The sequence below is a fragment of the Camelus dromedarius genome, chromosome 24, assembly GCF_036321535.1.
Source record: "Camelus dromedarius isolate mCamDro1 chromosome 24, mCamDro1.pat, whole genome shotgun sequence".
Lineage (NCBI taxonomy): Eukaryota > Metazoa > Chordata > Mammalia > Artiodactyla > Camelidae > Camelus > Camelus dromedarius.
Genome location: NC_087459.1, coordinates 14957870 through 14981195, shown reverse-complemented (window position 1 = coordinate 14981195; position 23326 = coordinate 14957870). Strand labels below are relative to the sequence as shown.

The window sequence follows — 23326 nt, the reverse complement described above, 5'->3', positions numbered from 1 at the left end:
GGATGTTTAGCAGCTTTTCTGGCCTCTGCCTGTTGGATGCCAATCGCACCAGCACCTGTATTTTTGACAACAAAGAATGTCTCTAGGCATTGTCCAGTGTCCCCTCGGAATCGAAATCACCCCTGGTTGAGAAGCCCTGCTCCAGGATGATCAACTAAGTGGAACTATGATGTGGGACTTTCAGTTTTAGAACTGAGACAGTCCTGGGCAAACTGGGATGGTTTGGTCCCCTACTTCCATCTCTAATATGAATATTTAGGCTGCAAAATAATTAAATAGGGTGGATGGGAATGGGGAAAGTGGTCTAGCACCAGGAGATATACTCTTGGAACAACTAGTCTAGCCAACTCCTGGACAGATGTGGCCAAGTTCTCACCAGTGTACATCCTTGGTTACAGTGATGGGTGGAAAACAGATGGAAACGATTTGCTGCTTCTCATGCGTGCAAAGGGGGAACCGCTCCAAAAGCAAACCCCAGGGAGTGATTCAGCTGAGTCTCTCTGTATAGAAGGCACTGCCAAAAGTCCCCACAGAGAGTCAGCAACACCCGTATTACAAGGGGTCCTTCAGCCCTCTCAGTATCGAGGCAATGCCCTCCTATCAGTGCACTCAATTCAGAAAGGAGGAGACCCAGGTCCAGAGAGGGGCAGGGATGGGCCAGAGGTACTGAGCCCACCTAACTCTTTAAACAGAGTTACCTCCCTTTGCCATATAGGGGAGGGGTAAAGGCAAATTCTGAATCAGGTGGCTCCAGTTTGGATACTGACATGCATTGAAAGGCAGTTGGCCAGGACTGACGGGGAGGGGTGGGACAAGCCAGGACTGACCAGCGCAGCTGCCTGGGGTGGGGGAAGAGCTGGTTCCAGTCAAATAGGGAAGTCCAGTGGTTCTCATCAGAGACAGATAGCATGGTTGGAAGCTGCTTGCTTAGCATAGCTCTGTTGATTAAAAAGCAACGATCCATTTCCTTCCCCCTGAAAAATTCAGAGGTGCATGCATGCGTCCTTATACACAGAGAAATTTTTTATTTTGCATTTAATTTCAGAGGATTTACTGGACCTCCAAAGCTCATCAACCTTGGTTATGAAACCCTGAGCTAATCATTAATAATCATACTATTAGGGAGCAATCCATATAGGGCATGCACTCAGGAATTTATTTGACCCAATTTGTCGGCCTAGCAACCAAATGAAGTAGATGCTAAAACATGATTAACCGTTCTCAATTCCATTCCCGTGAAGAAGCATCCTATGGATTTTAAGATCAAAGATTTTGGTGTCAGAAGGCCTGGGTTCAAATCTGTACTCTGCCACTTACCAGCCAGATCATCTTGAGCAAGTCATTTAACCTGTCTAAGCCTCAGTTTCCCTCTATGTGCTTGGCACATCACAAATGCTCAATAAAGGCGGTCCACTACTTTCTTATTCATGAGCTCAGCCAGCTCTTAGAGTGGCTTTGAAAGCAAAGATTCCACACCACTGCGCCGCAAAAGGGACCCCAAAGATCAGCCAGTCTGACAGTTGAGCAGGGAAGGAATGTGCCAGCATCACATGGCATGCCCGGTGCAGAGCTGGGGACCCGGGCTTCTGGACCCCAGTCTAACAAGTGTCACCACTGCCCCGTGCCTGCCCTTGCAGATGAGCCACCGCAAGCCTGCTGAGTTCCAGGCAGGTTCTCAGCTGGCCTTCCTCCCCTAGTCAGCCATGTTCAATCACGGTTTCCAAAAAAAGTATATGCTGAGAGGCTTCCAGAGGGGCTGAGGCTTTGAAGAACTTTAGTGTCTCAAACGTGAGATTTTGTTTGTTCCTTTTCAGAGTTAAGAACAAATCCTGAACCCCAGTAGTTCCATGGGCAAAAGATAGAAATCATCTTGGCTGCAGTTTGTCAATAAACATGTGGGGAAATATCCGCCTTCACCAGAGAGCCGAGAACTGCAGATTGAAATAAGATACTTTTTTTTTTTTTTTGCTTATAAAATTTGCAAAGATTACCATTAAAGTGATAACACTCGGCGTGGGCAGGGGCGCCATGAGATGGCCACTCTCAGACATTACCGTGGGAGTACAAATAGCTTTCAGGAGGCAATTTGGCAAATTGTATCAAAGCCTTAAAAACAAAAAAAAATCTCTCCCCAGAAAATCATCAGAAACGCTGTAAAAAGCTTTATGTACAAAGCTGTTCATCTCAGCATTTTTTTGTAATTGTTTTTTAAAAAGAGGAAACAATCTAATTATCCCTGAATAGGGGAAAGCTTAAATGAACTCTAGGTGGGGGCCACTCAAGGGAGTATTCAACAGCTATTTGAAACAATGTTTACAAAAATTTATAATGACATGGGGAGAGCTGCTTCTACTCTAAGTTTTAGAAATCAGAATTCTGTCAGGTGTGTATGGTTAATATCACATTTGCATTTTTTAAAAAGATCATTGCATTCAACATGACATGAAGGAAAACACACCAACATAGTAATATTTTCCAAGGATTCTATAATGAGCATATATTACTTTTGTTTAGCTTTTTATTTGTTAGTTTTTATTTGTTCTTTTTGTTCTTTCTTGGGGAGGGGGTAATTAGGTTTGTTTGTTTATTTGTTTAATGGAGGTACTGGGGATTGAACCCAGGAGCTTCAATGCACTCTACCACTGAGCTATCCCTTCCCCCACACATATATTACTTTTATTATTTTGCAGATTTTAAGTATGCATTGATCAGGACACTTGTTACTTTCGTTTCTGAAAAGATGTCAAAAGTGATAGAATCAGTGTTTGCACCACCAACTTCTTCCCAGTCTGTTTTCTGTCTGCCCCCAGCCATGCCAGAGCTGTCCCAGGCTTCCCCATGCCCACTGTTCTGGATGGAATTCAAAGGCCACTGCTATAGATTTTTCCCTCTCAATAAGACCTGGGCTGAGGCTGACTTCTACTGTTCTGAGTTCTCCATCGGCCAGAAGTCCGCCAAACTGGCCTCCATCCACAGGTGAGTGGACTCCTCCATTCTCTGTAGCCCAACCAAGCACCTCCTTTAGAGAATGGTGTTACCCACTGGTGTATCTCTTTGGTAGTTGATGCTAAGTTTTTTCTTGCCCAATTTGTCATGAAACTGGCCTTGGCAGTAGAGGACAAAACATTTAGGAAGGTAACAAACGGCAGGCTGGCAGGTCATCTTTCTAAGTGCCAATCCTGTGCTGTGCCCTGCTCTGTATCACCGGGATTGGACCCTATGATACAACTCAAATAATATTCATATAAAGAACATGACATTTGGCATAAAAACAGACATTCATTTGCCAAGAGTTTATAAGCATCATCATATTAGAGCTCCCTCAAACCGTATCAGGTAGGTATCCTCATTTCACAGACACAGAACCTGAGGCTCCAAGAAGGTAAGTAACTTGCTAAGTGACACAGCTATAAAGCGGTGGGGCTGGGATTTGCACCTGAGCCATTGGATTCCATAGCCCACCCACCAGGGCCTCCTTCAGCATTCCTCTATGCCTCCTGAACCCCAGCCACACCGACCATCTCAAAGTTCTCCAGTCTGGTCCAGCCCATTTACTCCTGCGTACCTTTGCACATTCTGTTCCCTCTGCTGGGAATTCCCATCCCTGTCTTCTCCTCCAGGTAGATGCACCCTCCAGACTCAGCTCTGACAACATCTCTCCATCAAAATCACCCCTGACTTCCCAGTCTGCACCTGACTGCACTCACCACCCACCTCTCCCGGAGCACTTTTTTCATCACTTTAGTGACTTCTTTTCACATCTGGCTTCTGTGCTAATTTGTGGGTTTTTTGAAGTCAAGTGTGATATGTTCTGTTGCCAACAAACCACAAATTCACAAAGGGGTCCTCAATCTTAGTTTCCAAAAAAAGTCTTGAATTCTATCTTCTACAGGTAGTTTTCCACTTTGGCATACAGCACTTTCCCGAAAACACGTAGAAGAGTTGAATTTGCACAACACATTCATCTGTTATGCATGAAGTTCGGTTCTCATAAAGCTAGACAGTATTATAAAATCTCTAATTACATCTTGTCTTGGAGACACAATCCAGTTCTATAATTCTGCCATTTTTTTTCATGCTTTGTCACTTTGTTCTTTTCCTTTATAATTAAACACACAGTCTTTATGTTCTTGGAGCATCTGATTACAATTTAAGATTCTCATACTTGCAGCTTAGCTAATAATTTCCATCTTTCTTTCAAATGACAGTTGAATTGAATTAAGTTCATTTGATCTCTGCTCCTTATTACATGCAGTAGCACCTTGGGCCTTTCTATCCTCCAGTGATTTTGGACAGAGATGAGGAAAATGCAGAGAATTATTGAAATAGTTTCCTGAGCAAGTGCCACTGAACAAAGACGGCACTAGTGCCAGAAAGGCTGGGCAGCCACTCCACCAGGTGACTGTTCCACGTGCATGTTCAGCAGGTGACCTGGGACACCCTGAGTTGTGCATGGCAGGGGCACTCGGGATGGCCAGTGCTGACCCAGCTGGGTAGGACCAAGGGCAAAGACCTGCTGGACCGAAGAACACTTTGTCCCCAGAAATCGTACCACTCTCATGTTAGACAGAACACACAGTCTTGGAACATCAAGAGGAACCTGAAAAGAGCCTTGAAACAGCATGGAGAGAGCCTGCTGACGGTGCGAGAGAAGATGTCAATAGAAACAAGGCATGATCTCGGTCTGTGTGGTCCTTGCAGCCCATTTGGGGAGAACAGACCTTGAGAAATAGAAAACTAAACAAACCAGCCTTTCCTTGGGAGTGTGGAAACTTTGTGCTACGAAGGATCAAGGATGGATAGAGGGTACTCACAAAAGGTTTCCTGGAAGAACCAGTCCTGGATCAGGACCTTGAAGGTTTGGGAAGCTTAGGGAATGGGGACAGCAGATGTTCCAAATGAAGAAACCAGTGGGAGATGTTATGTGCAGTGATTGAGGGCATTAGAGTCAGGCAGTCCTAGACTAGTCCCCACTCCACCATCCAGTGGAGATTTTCATTGAGTTATTTGATGTGTACAATGCAGTGTCAATGCCTTTCTTTGTCTCTTCAATATAAGCCATCTTGTTTGCTAGTCTTTTTGAGATGGATTTAAATTTCTAGGATGAGTAGCAGTGCTAAATCCTGCTTTGGGCTGGCATGGACCAAATCCAGAGATGTCCGTGAGAGGACATCCCCTATGGGTGACCTAGTTAAGAACGATGAGGAGAAAGTGGGATTGCATCACAGTTACTTTGGTCCAGGAAGGCTGCTTTCAATTTTCAACTCCCTCCTTCACAAAGAGGCAATAAATAACATGCTACCGGGTTTCTTACCTTCGCAGCTGGGAGGAGAATGTCTTTGTGTATGACCTCGTGAACAGCTGTGTTCCTGGGATCCCAGCTGACATCTGGACAGGGCTTCATGATCACAGACAGGTGAGGAAGTCCTGGCCAGGAGGCCCTCTTGGAAGCTCCAGCTAAGATTCCTTTTTGATTTAACCAGCCTTTCCCATGGGACCGATGCATCAGGTCACCGCTATGTGCCCAGCACACAGAGAGAAATCAGATGCCAAGACGCCCCAGTTAGAGTATGATCAACGTTGTGAAAGAGGGTATGATGGGAACGTATTGGGTGGCAATGAAGACCTCTGCTTGGGTTTGGGTTCTCCAAAAAGCAGATGCCAAAACGTGGTTAGATGGGCAAGAGGTTTTTGAGGGAAAATATCTGTTAAGGAAAAAAGAGAGTGTGAAGAGGCAAGATAGGCCTTCAGACCATGATATGGGTCTGAGACTGTGAAAGGAGAGCGGGCAGGAAGGACTGGGAGGGAAGAGCCTCAGATCACAGCACCACTCTGGAAAGTCTCAACTAAGCCAATGGGGCATCAGCAGGCAAAGGACGCCCATTCCAGGACTCCCCCATTGGGCAGGAGTGGACCAGGATTAGCACTTCTGACATGCTGGGTCACTACCTGGGAACAGCATGGAGGGAGCGTGGTCTCACTGTGAGTGCAGTGGTGGGTCTAAGGGGCTGTCAGTCAGCCATACTCCCTCAGCTGGTCCTCCTGGAGAGCTCTGAGCAGTGCACGTCTATGGCTGCCACAGCTTCCATGGGTAAGAGACATTTAAGTTCATGTCTAATGGATAAATAGGAGTCAGCCAGAGGAAGGACATTCCAGGTAGAGGGAACAGCATGGACAAAGGTCCTGAGGTGGGAGAGATCGTGGCACACTCAAAGACGTTAAGGACCAGTGTGTCTGGGATGCAGAGTGGGGCAGAGGTGGGTGGAATCATGGAGAATAAGGCAGAAGAAGATGGCGTGGGCCAGACCTCATCCCCGGCAATAGCACAGCAGACTCCATCTGGAGTTTTTGTCTCCAGCTTTCCCTGGGCCAGCTGCATGCTGAGCATCTCTCCTGCCCGTATGCTTCCAGCCCCGCCTCAGAGTGCCGCAGGGAGTAGGGTTCCAGTTCCAATTCCCGCCCCTGTTCTGCCACTTCCTTGGATGGTAGGTGACTTGGGGCAATTTTTTTTTTCTTTTTTCCTATGTCTTTGAGCTTCAATTTCCTCAGCTGTAAAGTGTGATGATAATAATAGTGCCTGGTTGTAAAAAGTAAATGAGCTACTGTTTGTAAAGGACTTAGCCTGTGCTTGGCACATGGTGGGAGCTCATTAAGGGTGGCTGGAGTTGCTGCCAGAGGAGCAGAAGTAACAGGAGTGGCCAGACTCAGGATGGGTGCTTTTACAAATCAATAGAATTCATCGGACAAGAACCCATGTCGAAGTTGTGACCTTAAAAAACCAAAATGTTGGATTTCTAACCAGCGGGACTGTTTTTAGAGCTTTCTGAGGTGCTCTTCCTGGGTTATAATCCTCAAATTTAGCTTGAATAAAATTTTCCATTTCTTTCTTAGATCAACTGATTATTTTTTCATCAACACCATAATACAATCTGATGCAAACATTTCACAGAAATCCTGGTCACACCTACTGATTCTCCTACACATTTTTACCTTAATTCAATCAAATTTTACATCCCTAATTTTAGTAACCTTAAAATTGACTTATGAATATACTTAATTAGAGTTAAGGACTTTGTATTATAAGACCTAACAAGAATAACAAACAATGCAGTAAAAGGGCTTATTTTTCAATTTTTCTTTTCAGGACTAGACACCACATGCCAGGTATTAGCTAAGTTTTTACATGCTTTTAGTTCATACAATCCTCACAATAATTCTTAAAGGGAGATATTAGCTCCATTTTATAGGTGTGGGAAACTGAGGCTCAGAGAGTTAACTATTCCAGATTGGAGAGCTGGAAATTGGGTCTAGTTGGAATCTCAAGCTCTAGTCTCTCTCTCAGAGGGAGCCCATGGTTTCCATTATATGACATAGTCTCCACAATTATCTGTGCTTTGGGGGAGATCTTTCTAAAAACTTGAATAAATGGAGAAATGACTTTCGTTCCAGGACATTGCAAAGAAGTAGTTCTTTCCGTAGTTAATTTGCACATTTATTGTAACACCGATCAAATCCCCAGTGGGACTTTTCTTGTAATTGGACAAAGTAGTTCCACAGCAGGCAAGAAAAATACACACTACTTGGGCAAAAGAAAAGAGATGAAGTGTGACTCCCATCCATTGGCAAAAAAAATTTTTAAGTGTAGTAGTTGGGGTCTTGAGTACTGGAGTCAGATCAATCTAGGTTTGAAAACTAGCACTAATGCTCTATTAGCTGTGTGAATTTGGGTAGACTACTCTGAGTCTCAGTTTTCTCATCTGCAAAATGGAGACGATGACGCCTGCTTTGCAAGATGGTGATGATAAAATGCGCAAAGCACACTGGCCTTACTCATAATGAGCACATAATAAGCCCCCAACAAATGGCAGTTAGTAAGGTTACCAGCCAGAGCCGGACCCAAACTCAGGTTCTGCTGCTCATCGCTTAAAAGTCAATGTTTGAGAGACAAGGGTTGTTGAAATAAGAAAGATACTTTATTCAGGAAGCTGGCAACCTGAGGGAGATAGTGGACTAGCGTCCCCAAAACCACCTTTCAGCTGCCAATCCGGGACAAAGGTTTTTTTTTTTTTTTAGTTTTTTGGGGGGAGGGGATTAGGTTTGTTTGTTTGTTTATTTAAATGAGGGTGCTAGGGATTGAACCCAGGATCTCATGCATGCTAGGCATGCACTCTACCACTGAACTATACCCTCCCCCTGACAAAGGTTTTAAAGGGGAAGTTTCAGGTGTGCACAGGTTGGGGTGCTAGTGCAGAACAGCACAGTCAACTCCAACAGTCATCTTGAAACCGGTCATTGAGTGGTCTGATCAGTGTCATCTTGACTGTTTTAAGAACAGTTAATCTTCAACTCCAGGGCTGATTTGTTCCCATTTCCTCGAGGCCAGTTCTTGGAATTGGTGCAAGACACAGATTCAGTGCTGCTCAAGGTGGAGGCTTATGTCATGGCTACAGTCTGGTCATTGTGCATTTAGCTTTTTCCCTCTGATGGCAGTTATAGTGTCTGCAGAACAACTCAGGAATGTGCATTGGACACTGTTATCCATGTCTTTCAGGGAGGAACTAAAGATTCTGTGACTCTATTGTCCTAACTGTTAACTGCTTGAACCCTCTCTTTTGTGACTCAGAGGAGGCCTGGGAGACTATAGCTTTTCTACAGACAAGAGACAGGGGACACAGAGTGGTTTTTTGCACCTGGGAGGGCCCCACAGGGTCCTGCTTGAGTTCAGTAATGGTGGTCACACTAGTATATCAGATCAAAGTGAGGACTCCTGCACTATTAGAGATGCAGATGTTAGAATGTCTCCCCACGCTGGAGGTGGCTCAAGTGCCTGATCGTTCTCTCCTTGGCTTGCTTCCTTGCCTCTGATGGAACTCCCCAGGAAGGGCAGTTTGAATGGACAGACGGCTCATCCTATGATTACAGCTACTGGGATGGGAGCCAGCCAGACGACGGCGTCCACGCGGACCCAGAAGACGAGGATTGCGTGCAGATATGGTACCGGCCCACCAGCGGTGGGTGCCCCTGACACCAGGGCTCTTGCAGGGGTTCTGGGGAGGCACTGGGGATAGCCTGGACACCGGTGAGTGATTGATTCAGCACCTTGGAGAGTGACCAGAGGTCATTGGGAGCCTTAGAGGCATGGCCATTCTCTACGGGGGATACATTTTAAACAGTATTTAATGGTGCTTTGTTGACATGCAAACTGTGATTTGAATGAAAAGGCATTAGAGGTAGAAACGTGGAAAAAAAGAAAAGAAACTTGTATAGAGACCAAAGGATGGTGCTTTCATGTTGCCTCACTGATGCACCAAAGGTGGCTTGCGCTCCTGGGTATTAGAACAGAGGTACGCCTGGAGGAGCGCCCCAGTGTAGTAGTGAAAAGAGTACCCAGCTGGGTTCAAGTTGCTTTTTTAGCTCTGTGTCCTTGCAGGCAATTACTTATTCTCTCTGAGATTCCATTTCCTCTTCTGTAAAATGGATTCAATGATTGTTCCTCCCCCCAGGGCTGTTCTCAGCATTAAAATGAGGTACAGTTGATACAGCACAGTGGCAAGAGCATGGAATCTGGAGTCAATCTGGCAGTTATATGAGTTTATAGCTCCACCATTTATGAGTTGTATAGCCCAAAGTAAGTACCTTAACCTCTTCATGCCTCGGGTTCTTCATCTGCAAAATGGGGCTAATGACACTTAACTCTCAGGGTTGATGTAAAGGAAAAAGAAGGTAAGAGACATAAAGTGGCTGCAGTGATTTGCATGTGGTATCAGCAAACACCTCCATCTTCATGAACAACGTTGTCACTGCTCATACCAATCTTGAGAAGTAAAAACTAATATTTCCATTTTGCAGATGAAGAAACTGAGGCTCAAGGAAGTTAAGTGATTTTTTTCGAGGTTGCACAGCAAGTAGGTATGGAGCTGGGTTTCAAACTTAGATCTATAGCAGATCCAAGCACTGAACCACTATTCCCTCTTTGCTCCTTTTTCTTTTTCTGATTAGGGGAGGGAGGCATGGAACAGCGACTTGCTATCCTGGGAGCCATCCTGGAACCTGGTAGCCAGAGCTGGGCCAAGCCTCTGGGTGAGGTTTGTCCTGCCCCTCCACGGTGGCAAGACCAACCTCATGAGACCTTGAGGCTGGACAGTGGCCTTATCAAGCATCAGCAAGAAAGGAATGCCAGCATTGACACCAGGCCTATGGGAGAGAGTTTGACTTCGGTGGGATGGTGGGGTTACTTTTACTGTGTTGGATGGACCTTGACCCAGATTCTCTGCTTTTTCCCACCGCAGCCCTGAGGTCATGGAATGATAACACCTGCAGCCGAAAGTTCCCCTTTGTCTGCAAGATTGCGGCCCTGACAATTCACTGATCTGGTCTCGCCCTCTTGAAGTGAGCCCAACTCCAGCATCAACTTATAGTGTGCTAGTGTAAAGTCGACACTCAATGAATGTAAAACACACAGAGGAGATAAATCTCCCAGACAGAGATTTTTAACAAGCAAATCTTAAGATTCAGAGTGATCACTTGGTCACCAGTGACAGGAAACCCAACAGAAACTGACTTAATAAATAAAAGATGGTGGATTTATTGGTCCAAGTAATCAAAATCCAAAGTTTGTTCTAGCTTCAAAGTTGAATCTCATTGGCCTGGCTCAGGGCACATGTCCATTCTTGAAGCAATCTCTTTGGCATATTATTGCCAAATTTGGCATATTCTTGGTTGGCTAGACTCGTGGCTTAGATGCACACGGCTGGGCAGGGAGGGGTGGGGGCCACTATCATCAGAACCACATGGGCCCAGAAGAGGAAGGTGGTTCCCCAAAGGAAAATGAAAAATATCACCAAACTCATACAGTGCTGGTGGGAGTGCAAAATGGTGAAGCCGTTCTGGGAGACAGTTTGGCACTTCCTCAAAAAGTTAAACAGAGAATTATCATATAGGCCCAGCAATCCCAATTCTGGGTAAATACACAAGAAAACAGGTATTCAGGTATGAATGGCGGAGGAGGGGATAGCTCAGTGGTAGAGCGCATGCATAGCTCAGTGGTAGAGCGCATGCTTAGCATTCATGAGGTGCTGGGTTCGATCCCCAGTACCTCCATTAAAATAAATAAATAACTAAATAAGCAAATTAACCTAATTACTTCCCCCCAGAAAAATTTTTTAAAAAACACGAATGGTCATAACAGCATTATTCATAATAGCCCCCAAAATGGAAACATCTTTGGGGGCACCACCCAGATGACCCCATCCCATTGTCAGGGTCCCAACCAGGGCCCTGAATGTAGCGTTGTCTTGGTTGGGCGCTTGACTGCCTTGAAGTTCTGGCACTCTGAGTCCTGGGCTTGGTATGCTTGCTCTCCCGACAGAGGAGATGAAAACTGCTTTGTCTGCAACCAAATTTGGCTTTCACGCCTGGAGCAAGTGCCTTTTACTCATCCTCAGCTGTTTTAAATCTTTCTGCAGAGCATCAAAGTCGTATAGCCATAGCCACCCAATCTAGTTATGCTTATAGGTACCATTTTCTCTGTTCATCAGCTACCTGACACCTCACTCCTGCTGGTGCATTCCCTCCCCACTACACCCTCCCATATACTCCATGAACATTTGAACAGTTGGACACCACCTTGTGCCAGTGGCTGCCTGTTCCCCCCACCACACTGATCGCCAGCCCAGGAGTAAGCACCCCAGCCCGGGGGGTAAGCAGCCCAGCTCCTAAACCCCGTGTCACCTGCTTCCTCGACTGCTCCTAGTATCAGTGGCTCCAGATCAGGTTCTCAGGAAGCAGGTGCTGACACAGTAACTTTGAAGTAGGAGACGTTTATTACGTTTATTAGGGATCAATGCCTGTGAAGGGAAGGCAGAGGAAGAAGTAGAGCTGAGATGCAGCCTGACAAATTATCAGCCCACCTGGCAGGGAGATCTGATGCCCATCCGAGTGGGCCACATAGGGCTGAAGGGGCCAGGCCTTTAGACCCTTATTTCATTCAGTCACTAATGTGGGTTCCCTGGAAAGGACGTGACTTCAATTAAGGCAGCTCTCTGCAGCTGAGGCTGACCCTGAAGGAACTGACAGCTGGAAGCCCCTCCCCTTCCTTGAAGGTGAGGATCTGGTGGTGCATCTCTGTGTTACCACATCTGGAATCAAGAAGACATGGGTTCAGACCCCACCACTGCCACTTAACTGTGTGACCTCATGAAAGCGGCTTAACTTCTCTGAGTTTTCATTTTCTCTTGTTTAAAATGGAGACACAGTTCCTTCCAGCTCTGTGATTTATCAGGCAGCTTTGGGAAATAAAGAGCTCTACACAGGAAAAACAAAACTCATTCCTCAAGCATCCCAACTAGCTCTACTTTCTCCATTTTGAGTGGAAAAACTGGTTTCAAATGACATATGGTTTAGAACGATACATATTATATGGTTTAGAAAGCCGTATTATACATTGCTCTGCTTCCTTAAACAGAAGATACTCAAGAGAATTAGTCTTCTCTTGATGACTCAGGGTCATGTGCAATGTATCGACTTCAGGTATTTTTGTCTCCTGTCATCCTATCTGGGTGTCACTGTGCCAGTCTGACAGCCCACAGAATCCCCCATCTTCTGTAGGTTGTTGCTGCTGAGATGCTGTGGGCTGGGAAGCCAGGCAACCGAGCCTGAGCATAATCCGAGGGAGATGAAAGAAAGAGAGAGAGGGGGGAGGAGAGAATAGATGATAGATCAATGGTAAATAATAGAAAAATGATGGATTCATGGATTGATAGATGGATGAATGGGTAAATAGAGACAAGAAAGAGCTATTTTTAGAGCAATCTAAATGACAGACAGACAGATAGGCTGGTGCTCGTGACAATGAATATATATCACCCATACAATCATTGCAAATGAAGCATAGGATCCCGTTGTGTGGATATTATCAAAGCATATTTAATGATTCTTCTATTGTTAATCTTCTAGCTTGCATCTAATTTTCCACTATTACAAAGTACCCAGTGATAAGCATCTCTATATGCATGTTCAATGAATTTCTTAGAGATATAGTCTTAGAACTGAAGTTGCCAGTTCAAAGTGTATATGCATTCTAAAAATAGGGGTACTTTTTCATTATAAAAACATGTATGTGGACTACAAAAACAAACACAGAAAAAAGTGTGTGTGTGTGTGCACTTGTGTGCAGGATGTACATGTTCTGTAATCCCACCAGCCAGAGGCCACCACTTGTGAGCTTTTAGCAGTGGGCTGTTTTCTGGGCACGTGTACTGTGCTGGCCAAGACAACGCACCTCAAAGATCTCCTACGACTAGGGACATAACTGACTGAGGGCCCCAGTTCTGTGGTTGAAATCCATCCCTTGGTTTGCTCAGAGGCTTAGCTCCCATACGTTGCTCCCAGGCAATGAGGTGAGGCGGGGTCCTGAGGCAGCCCTGTTCCTGGGGAACACAGGATATCCTTGTTGGTGGACTTTGGCTCAAAAACACCCAAATGGCCTTGCTGAACTTGCCTTAGACTGCAGGACAGTCTAGGATGCCCCCACCCTCTCTCCTTCACAGGGGGGTCAAATTTGTATCCAAGTCTGATGGCTTCACCAGCCTTCCCTGGCTCCCTCCCTACTGTCTTTCACACCAGCATTTCCTCTAACAAAATCCTTGCATGCAATTCATCTTGGCATCTGCTTCTCGGAGGACCCAGATTAATACATTCAGTGTAGTCAGACGGCCCTCCCAAAAGTCTGCACTAATTTACATGCCTACCTGTCATGGCTGAGAGCAGGGGAGACACGGATTCCCAACAGGAATTAGAGGTGCTATTTTATTAAAAAAGAACTAATGGAAGCCATGTTAAACAAAACAACATATCTACTACAAGAAGTCAATGAGGAGCCAACTCTAAATTTCAAACTGTGGGGAGGGTTGGAACCATGGAAGGCTAACTGCAGCCTTTCTCAGAGAAGGACGGGACCCCATCTCTCCTCCATGAAGAGTCCTTGGAGAGAGTGTGTTCCTCTTTTTCTCAGTTTATAGGTGGGATCTTCCCTGCAGAGCTGCCAGAGAGAATCAGGAGAGCTATCAACTGTCAAAATGAACACATGGGGCAGAGCTAAGTGATTGGCCAGTTTGAAGGATAATCATAATCATATTTTTTAAAAGCCAGGAAAGTCAGACCTCTGTTACTTTGAAGCAAATTTCAGAACCAAGATCCCAGCATCCATCTTTTTAAGGCGGCTGCGACCAACTGGAGAATTCTCTTGAGGAAGCCAGACCTTCCCTCTCCCGATCCTCACAAATAAGCCATGTTAGAAGATTCCAGAGCTTTCTTCTTCAACACAGGTTTAGCTGCACAACACCTCCTCCTAACATCTCCTGAGCGCCAGGGACCTTAGCCATAGAAGCTCACGTATTTCTGTCAACAACCTCACTGCAGGGGCTCTGCCTGTTGTGGGAAGGTGAGGAGTGTGGGCTCAGAGTCGGAGTCAGGGCTCAAATCCCAGCTGCACTACTTGCAGGGTGTAATCCTGGGCGAGGTACCTCATGTCTCCAAGCTTCTGGCTGGAAACGCTAATGGGAATGCCAATACTCACCATAAGGCTGTGAGGACAGAGTGACAGACTCCATGAAAGTGTTTACACGGTGGCTGCCACCTAGCAGACACTCAAAAAGTGTTCACACTCATTATTATGGTAATTGGGGTGTCCTGCTTCATCAGCGAGGACAAGGAGGGAACATTTAGCATTCAAGCTGGATGACTTTGCCTCCCCATCCTGAGTACTTGAGAATGTCTTTGTTGCCCTCGACCCTTTCTTCTGTAATACCCCGTGATATCCAGAGGATGTTCATTCCAGTTAATCATCTCTTCAAAGAGAGAAATGCATCTACCTGCAGCGGCAGCCCCAGAGTCCTGGCCCTCTTGGGTTTTTTTAATATCACTGCTGCAACCCAGGGGGTCCGGAGCTGTCCTCCTTCCTCACTGCCAGGCCACCTGTAGGGACCCCCGCACACAGCTCAGGTGACACCTGGCGTCAAGGCAGCTGTCTGCTTGCCTAGGACAGAGCCCCCCATGCAGGTACTTCCTGCAACGGGTGAGACCGTGAGCACCTTGCCCACGTGGGTCCTGCTCAGTTGGGCTCTCTTTTCCCTGGGCCTCAACTACAAGCAGCATGGACTCAGCTCTGCATTCAAGACATGTGCCGCGGGGTTTGGGTCCTGAGGGGTTCCTCATATTGGTCACCCCCTGTGCCTGGAACGCCTCCTCTCCCCTCTCAATCTGCAGACCCCAAGAGCAGAATTAGCCCCTCACTCTTTCATTCCTACGACTTACTCTCATAGACTTCCATAAGCTGGAATGGGCCGCTTGGCAAACTTTTTTTCTATACAGAGGGAGCCTAGAGTCCCAAATCCGAATGGCCAAATAGCCTAGTGTATAAGGAAGCGTTCAGTCTCGCAGTGGGAGGAGAGGTTTTTCTCTCTCTCCTATTGGGTGGGACCAAGGAAGCATAGACAGACCAGTCATGAGAAATGTTCCAAGCTGTTTAACAATAATGGGAGGTCTGTTAGTGATTACTCATATTCTTAAGACTGAGTTCAAGTTTACCCCACACTAGCAATAGTTACTCTTTGCTTCCTTTCCAATATGCATTCCCAAGAGGGGAAGGAAGGGACCGAGCAAGGGCAGAGGCTCCCAGGCTATGACATAAAACTCTGCTTCTCTAGAGGACTTTATGAATGTGAACATCTTCCACCATCGATGGCAGAGGGAGATGGGGGATAAACAAGGTTGAGAACCACTGCCCTAAAATAAACTATGTTAATAAACTATGACATGTGAGTTCAGTGGAACACTATGCAGTCGTTATGTACAAATATGAACCATGTCTAAGGCATGTTGTTGAGTGATGAAAGCAAGTTGCAGGAAAATGCATAAAATATTGTATCATTTATATCCAAATTCTCCCCCACAGAATCATACTTCACATTTCTATAGACACATATATCTGCAAATATGGAATAAAAAGTCTGGAAAAACACACAAAACTGATAAAATTGAGGACCTCAGAGATGGGAGTGACGGTCCCAAGGGAGAATTTTAGTTTTATTGTTAACGTTTTCTTTCTGACAGTGATCATCTATTCATGTATCACTTGTGTAGTTAAAAATATGGAGCTACTTTTAAAATATAATAAATTTTAGCCCATTCTCTCTTGTAACCTCTAGGACTAGGTTGGACTTGACCAAGGACCCAGTATAAGCTGCAGTGATTGGGACAAACACTGACATGTGTAATATATTTATTGCCAAAATGCTTTCAAGAAGCTAATACCAATTTCCACGCTAATCAGTAGAAAGAGGACAAAAATCATAACATTCAGTGCTGGTACTGGTTTCAATCAATACTTCTTGGGTAAGTACTGAGGATGAGCATTTTTTTCAAAGTGTTCCTGGCCACCTTGAATTGAGGGAGGGGTGCTTTTTCCCCCACCCACTCCTGGGCTGGGAAATGCCCACCTCCCACAGTCCACGGACTATTTAATTAACACCTGCCCCCCATGGAACCAAACAACAATCAGGCATTCAGTGAGCTTCCCCTCCGCAGGAACCTATACTTTTCCCCACGTCCCCTGGAGTTTTTCCTATTTCTCTTACAATAGAAAGACTCCAACAGTAACATTGCCTCGTCAGAGTCAAGTTTCTAGGGAGCACTGGTCCGTATTAATGACACCATGTATCCACAGGGGCAAGTTCCCAGCTGTGCTGAAGGCATGGATGCAGGGGAGAGATGGGGAGAAGCCCTGCAGGAGTCCTCAGAGGCTCCACGTGCCCTGTTCTCCTCCACGTGGGCGCTGGCAGCTTGACGTTTGCTGGTACCTCCCCCAGCCCCGCTGTGCATCCGCCACCACCAGTGTCATTAACTCATTACCTTTCATCCGTGCAGGCCAGCCCACTGCCAGCCCCAGCCATTGGCCTCATGAAGGAGGATGCTGTTGCAAAAAGAGCCTCTTAATAACAGAGTGGGGGAAAATTGTAGGCATCAGAATTTCTCTTAGGAACAGACCTGTCTTTATTTAGGACAACATCTTGATAAAACACTTGGTGGAGGGGAGGAGAGCCAAGACAGCAAAAGTGATGCCCAAACTATTCCACATGCAAAATGAATTGGAAATATATGGTGCGCCTCTGTCAAAGATGTATTTAACTCATCAGTGAAGGAGTCACCAGGATGGCAAAGAGGTTAGAAGAAACTAGCACACATATACCACCATATATACACCCACATCCACACATCCATTTAGTGCAAAAGAGAATTCTGGAATCAATTTCTGAGTCAAATACAAAACTAGTGAATGACCTATGGGACAATAAAATCTTTAAGGCCAAGAATCAGCAAGCTGTATCCTGCTAAATCAAATCAGACCAACCACCTGTGTTTGTACACCCACAAGGGAAGATTGTTTTTACATTTTTAAACAGCTGGAAAAAGAAAGAACAATATTTCATAACACATGAAAATGACATGAAGTTCAAACTTCAACGTCTGTAAATAAAATTTTATTGGAACTCAGCCACGCTTGTTCACAGCAGCCTATGACATATGTAGCTTTCACACTACAAGGGCAGGGTTCAGTAGTTGCAACAGGGATCATAAGGCCCACAGAGCCTAAAATGTTTATCATCTGACCCTTTACAGAAAAGGTTTGCTGACCCTTGCTACAGGACAATAATATGTCAATACCTGGAGATTTTCTTCTCGGCTGGACAAAAGTCATTTGCACCTCCACAGGACAAACATTATTTGCACCCTATCAGTTTTCTACAAGCTAACTTGTAGCTTTTCAGAATCTGGCCCTAATCAATAACAGAGTCAAACAAAGTTACATCTCCTAGAGAGTCAGGTAACTTTTAATCAGACTGTTTTAATTTGATTTTGAAAGGTTATACAGCCGCCTTTTTACTTTGTTTCAAACTTTTGGATAATTGTTCTTGATACTTGAAAACATGGATCATTAAGTTATTCAGACTCAGTGATCTATAATGACCTACCTTTCACGGTCTAGAAGGTCACATCCTCCTCGGGAGTTCTCAGAACTGAGGATCTGAAAGCACCTTCACAAAATGAGGTGGCGTTTCACCCTGAGAAGACAGAGAACACTCAGGAATAGTATGGACTGGGGGGAAAGCTCGCTTACTGGTCTACCTTGAAGGTTGCTATATCAGCCTAGATGAACCGGGAGTGGGGAGGAGGGGCAAAGCCCAAGGTGGTAGCTGAGATGGCTCTGTAGTATGTTGGGAACTGGGTGGCATTTTGATTATTATTAATTAGTGACAATTACAGATTATTTTAGGACTGCCCAAGACTCAGTAGCTTCTCTCCAATAGATTGGGGACAGTTCACACCCCCTCTATTTACTCCCAGGCACAGGCCACATGCATTTAGTGGCCCACACGACATGCCAGCGCTGCTGCCACCACTGGAGTGTGCCAGAAGTAAATCCTGGTGGGTTTCTTTTTTAAAAAGCTTTTTTTGAGATATAATCCATACACTGTCTTAGTTCAGGCTACTGTCACAGAATACCATAGATTGTATGGCTTATAAACAAAAAATAATTTATTTCTCACGGTTCTTGCGGCTGCAAAATCTAAGGTCCAGGTGCTGGCAGATTCAGTGTCTGGTGAGCACTCACCTCCTCACCGTGGACCTGCCAGCCTCCACACTCAGATGAGCCAATTCCTTAAAAAAAACAAACAAACAAAAAAAAAAACCCTAAAACCTCTCATTCATTCATTCACTCATTCACTCATTCATTCATTTCACACACATCCTGTTGGTTCTGTTGCTCTGGAGAAAGAACCCTGATCAACACACCTTTCCATGAGCAGTGACTCTGGCCACTAGTAATTGGTGCCTTATTATCTTGCCAATCGGAGCAACAGTGCATCTTTGAGACGTAGAAACAGGAAGGTAGTGAGCAGAGAATTAGGTAAAGGAATTCAGTGTCTATGCTTCTCAAAGGAGAGGGCTGCAGGGGTCAGGTGGGGTGTCAGGCACTCCAGCCTGTCCTTCAGGGGCCTCAGCTGGCCAGCAGGGCTGCACACCGCCACTGAGCGAGGGTCTCTCTTGTTCTCCCATATGAAAGCCCATCGGCCACTGCAGAGCACCACACAGAAACATAGGAAGAAGTGGATGGCTGGGTGTCCATAGCCTCATCTTTGGGACTGTGAGCCGGTCAAGGTGGGAGAAAGCCCCATGCATAGCAGAAGGAGGACTGGGCTGGGGAGTCAGAAAGCCTGGTTCCTGCCAGGTTCCCCGCCCTAACTAGTTCTGTACTCTGAGCCTGTTACTCAAGTCTCTCTCTATTTTTCAATAAAATGGGGATAATGGCATCTCCCCTGCCTGTATCTGGACTCGAGTGTAAACGTTAAATGAGCTAAAAGAGGTCTGGGAATCTGCACATTAGTCAGGGCTCCGTCCAAGAAGCAAAACTACCAGAGATACGCATCATTAGGGATTTATGCAGGGATCTGACCCCGCAGCCCCGTGGGAGATGGGCACACAGTCCAGCTGTGGACGGCTGTTGTGTGTGTGTGTCTCCACAGGGCGAGCAGGCAGGAAAGGACAAGGGATGTGAAGGGAGGACGGCAGGGACCCACGGGAACCTGGGAGGCTGAACTGGAGCCGCGAGAACCGCAAGATCCCAGAGGTCTCTCACGACCCCCACCCACGTCTCCGGTGTCCTGCAGGAGCAGCTGGCGCGCCTCATCACGCAGATTAACACACACGCGAGCCGGGAGTAGGAGAAAGGAAAAAGGATGCAGGAATGCGGGCCCCGCCGCTGCCCCTGCGGGCCAGGTGAGCCCCGATGCGCGCTTCGGCCCCCACGCGCGGAGGGAGGCCGCAGCCGCCCGCTCCCACCTCCCGCATCCTGCACGCATGTCTCCGCGGCTCACGTCTCCGGGCGCGCTGCCAGGAGGGGAGTCCTGAGAAAGGCAGTCGCATTTTGGCCAAGCTGACATTAATACAAACCCACCACAATGTGTCAGCTCCAAATTACCAGCCCAATGACAAGAAGGAAAAAAATAATAATAATAACACAAATCACTTCTTCCCAGCAGAGCCAATTTAAGCAGAAGCACTTTAGAACCACGAAATCGCTTGGTTAGGGACAGACTGCGTAGTAGAGGTGATGCTACCATCCCGAAAATTAGACGCACGTGACTTTTCTTTTTCCCCAAGTGATTGTTGAAGCACTCGGAAAAACCCAGTTCCTAATTCCTTCATTTCTTCTATTGAAAATAATTGAGGATACTATTCAGCCATAAGAGGAGTGAGGTACTGGTACGTGCTACATGGACGAACCTTGAAAACATTATGCTTGTTCCATATCACATGTCACCAGGGAAATGCAAATTAAAACGATTATGAGATACCACTACATTCTTAGCATGGCCAACATCTGGAGTACTGAGAACACTAAATGCCAGTGAGAACGCGGAGCAAAAGGAACTCTTATTCACTGCTGGGGGGAATGCAAAATAGTACAGACACTTTGGAAAGTGGCTTGGCAATTTTGTATAAAACTAAATATATTCCTACCATATAATTCAGCAATCATACTCTTTGGTGTTTACCCAAAGAAGCTGAAAACTTATGTCCCCACCAAAACCTGCATGTGGCTGTTTATAGCAGCTTTATTCACAATTGCCAAAGCTTAGAGGCCACCAAGATGACCTTCGGCAGGTGAATGGAAAAATCAGCTGGGCTACATCCAGACGGTGGAACGTTATTCAGCATTAAAAATAAATGAGCCATCAAACCATGAAAAGACATAGAGGAACCTAAAATGAATATTACTAAGTGAAAAGAGCCAACTGAAAAGACTACATACTGTGTGACACCATCTATATGACATTCTGGAAAAGGCAAAACTATGGAGACAGTAAAAAGATCCATGGTTGCAGGACTGGGGGTGGGAGATAACTGGGCACAGCACAGAGGATTTTTAGGGCAGTGAAAATATTCTCTATGATACCGTAATGATGGATACACGTCGTTATATGTGAGCCCAAACCCATAGGATGTACACCACCAAGAGTGAACCCTAATGTGAACTGTAGACTTTGGGTGATAATGCAGGTTTATCCTTTGTAACAAAAGTACCATTGTGGTCAAGGCTGTGGGTAATGGGGGAGGCTACGCCTGTGGTGGGGCAGGGGATACATGGGAAATCTCTGTACGTTCTCCTCAATTTTGCTGTGAACCTAAAACTGCTCTAAAAAAAATTAAGTCTCTGGGGGAAAAAAGAACAATAGGTGGAATACTACTCAGCCATAAAAAAGAGTAAAAGAATGCCATTTGCAGCAACATGGATGGACCTAGAGATTGTCATTCGAAGTGAAGTAAGCCAGAAAGAGAAAGAAAAATACCACATGATATCACTCATATGTGGGATCTAAAAAAAAACAGAGGGAAAAAAAAGGACACTATGAACTCATCTACAAAACAGAAATGGACTTGCAGACGTAGTAAACTATTTTATGGTCACCAGGGAAAGGGTGGGAAAGAATAAACTTGGGAGTTTGAGATTTGTAAATTTTAGCCACTATGTATAAAAATAGATTTTTTTAAAGTTTCTTCTGTGTAGCACAGGGAACTATATTCAATATCTTGCAATAACCTTTAAAGAAAAAGAATATGAAAATGAAGATATGTATGTATATGCATGACTGGGGCATTGTGCTGTACACCAGAAACTGACACATTGTAACTGATGGTACTTCAATTAAAAAAAAAATGAACAATGGGGAATAGATAACCAGAGAATCAATAAATATTCCTGAGCTTGACTGGGATATGGGATGCATTGTACTGTATATTAAAACTGTAGAATAAAATTAGTGTTTAATTTTTAAAAAGTCTTAACCTTAAAACTTTAAAAGAATATTATGTTAAGTGAAACAGTGACATGGAAGGACAAACATTATATGATTCCACTTACATGAAGTGCCTAGAATAGGCAAATTCATAGGGACAGAAAGTGGATTAGCGGTCACCAGGGGATGGGGGTAGGGGTAGGGAATGGGGAGTTAGGGTTTAATAGGTGCAAGATTTCTGTTTGGGATGATGACAAAGGTCTGGAAATGGATAGTGGTGGTGGTGGTACAACATTGTGAATGTACTTAGTTACCACTGAATTGTACACTTAAAACGGTTAATGTGCTAAATATTATGTTACATATATTTTGCCACAGTTAAAAAAGAATAAATGATTGATACCTGTTTGTTCCTGGGAAGGCTCCTTTCCTTTCCATGGTATCTGACTTAAAAGAACTTCTGGAGCCCAAATCCAGAGGATTTGCACAGAGAGAAAAAGAACTAGTTGCTAGGCACCCGGGCTGGGTTTCCCAATCCTGCCTCCTCCGTGCGGATGCCAAAAATCCAACTGGGCAGATGGAGGGCCATTTTTACCCTGGTCCCAACGAAACATCTCACCAGATAAAAATAGCCCCTGCCCAGAGAGCCTCCTCTCAACTGGTCAGGGTTATCCCAGCAGAAGAGGGAGGGACCTCCCCACTGGCTGAGATACCTGCCATCAATTCCCAGGAGGGAGTCAGGAGGAGGCATGGGCCTCTGAGCCCCTACACTGCAGGCCTTTGCAGGATATCCACTGGCTTTCAGAAAGAGTCTGCACAATCCTGTTCACCCACCTACATTTTATCTATCCTCATAGGACAGCCCAAGTTTTATCTCCTCCAAGAAGCCTCTCTGATTGCCCGAGCCTGGAGTTTGCCCAAAACCAGAGGAAATTCTCCTGCCTCCTGCAGGCCAAATATACCTCCCATTTGGCCATATTGTGTTCTTGACTCCCTATCTAGAAAAAATTCTAGAAAATTCTAATTCTAGCTCTGATGATGAGAATGCCAATAACTGAACACTTGGAACGATGCTACCCAATTACATGAACCCCCCCATTTACACAACAATCTTATAAGATGGGCTCAATACTTATCTTCATTTATACATGAGGAGACTGAGGTTCAGAGAGGTTAAGTAACTTGCCCAAAGTCACACAGTCAATAAATAGGAGAACTGAGATTTGGATCCATCTCTACCTGATTCCAGAAACTACATGCAGAACCACTAAGCCGAAGCTTAGTGTTACCAAGTTAGACTGTGACCCTCGGAAGGAAAAAATCACATTTTATACAGTGACCTAGTACATCCCCACGTGCACACACAAAACAAAAACAAGATTTCCCAAAACAAAACTTACCCTTACTACATGTGATACACGTGGATATTTTCCATTCTCTTCTAATTATTTTTTTAAATGGTTACAACC

The 23326-nt window shown here is 45.3% G+C and overlaps 1 protein-coding gene across 3 annotated transcripts in view; it reads left to right on the top strand.

Annotated features, from left to right (window-relative positions):
- The window catches only part of SYT17 (synaptotagmin 17), a 94966-nt gene extending 84376 nt beyond the window's left edge, over positions 1–10590 (top strand). For all 3 annotated transcript variants that reach the window (XM_064478479.1, XM_064478478.1, XM_064478480.1), the window contains exons 8-11: positions 2811–2976; positions 5323–5416; positions 8879–9011; positions 10290–10590. In XM_064478479.1, coding sequence (XP_064334549.1) covers positions 2811–2976; positions 5323–5416; positions 8879–9011; positions 10290–10369 — 473 coding nt within the window. In that variant the 3' untranslated portion in view covers positions 10370–10590. The remainder of the gene's footprint in view (positions 1–2810; positions 2977–5322; positions 5417–8878; positions 9012–10289) is intronic.
- Positions 10591–23326: the final 12736 nt, after the last annotated feature.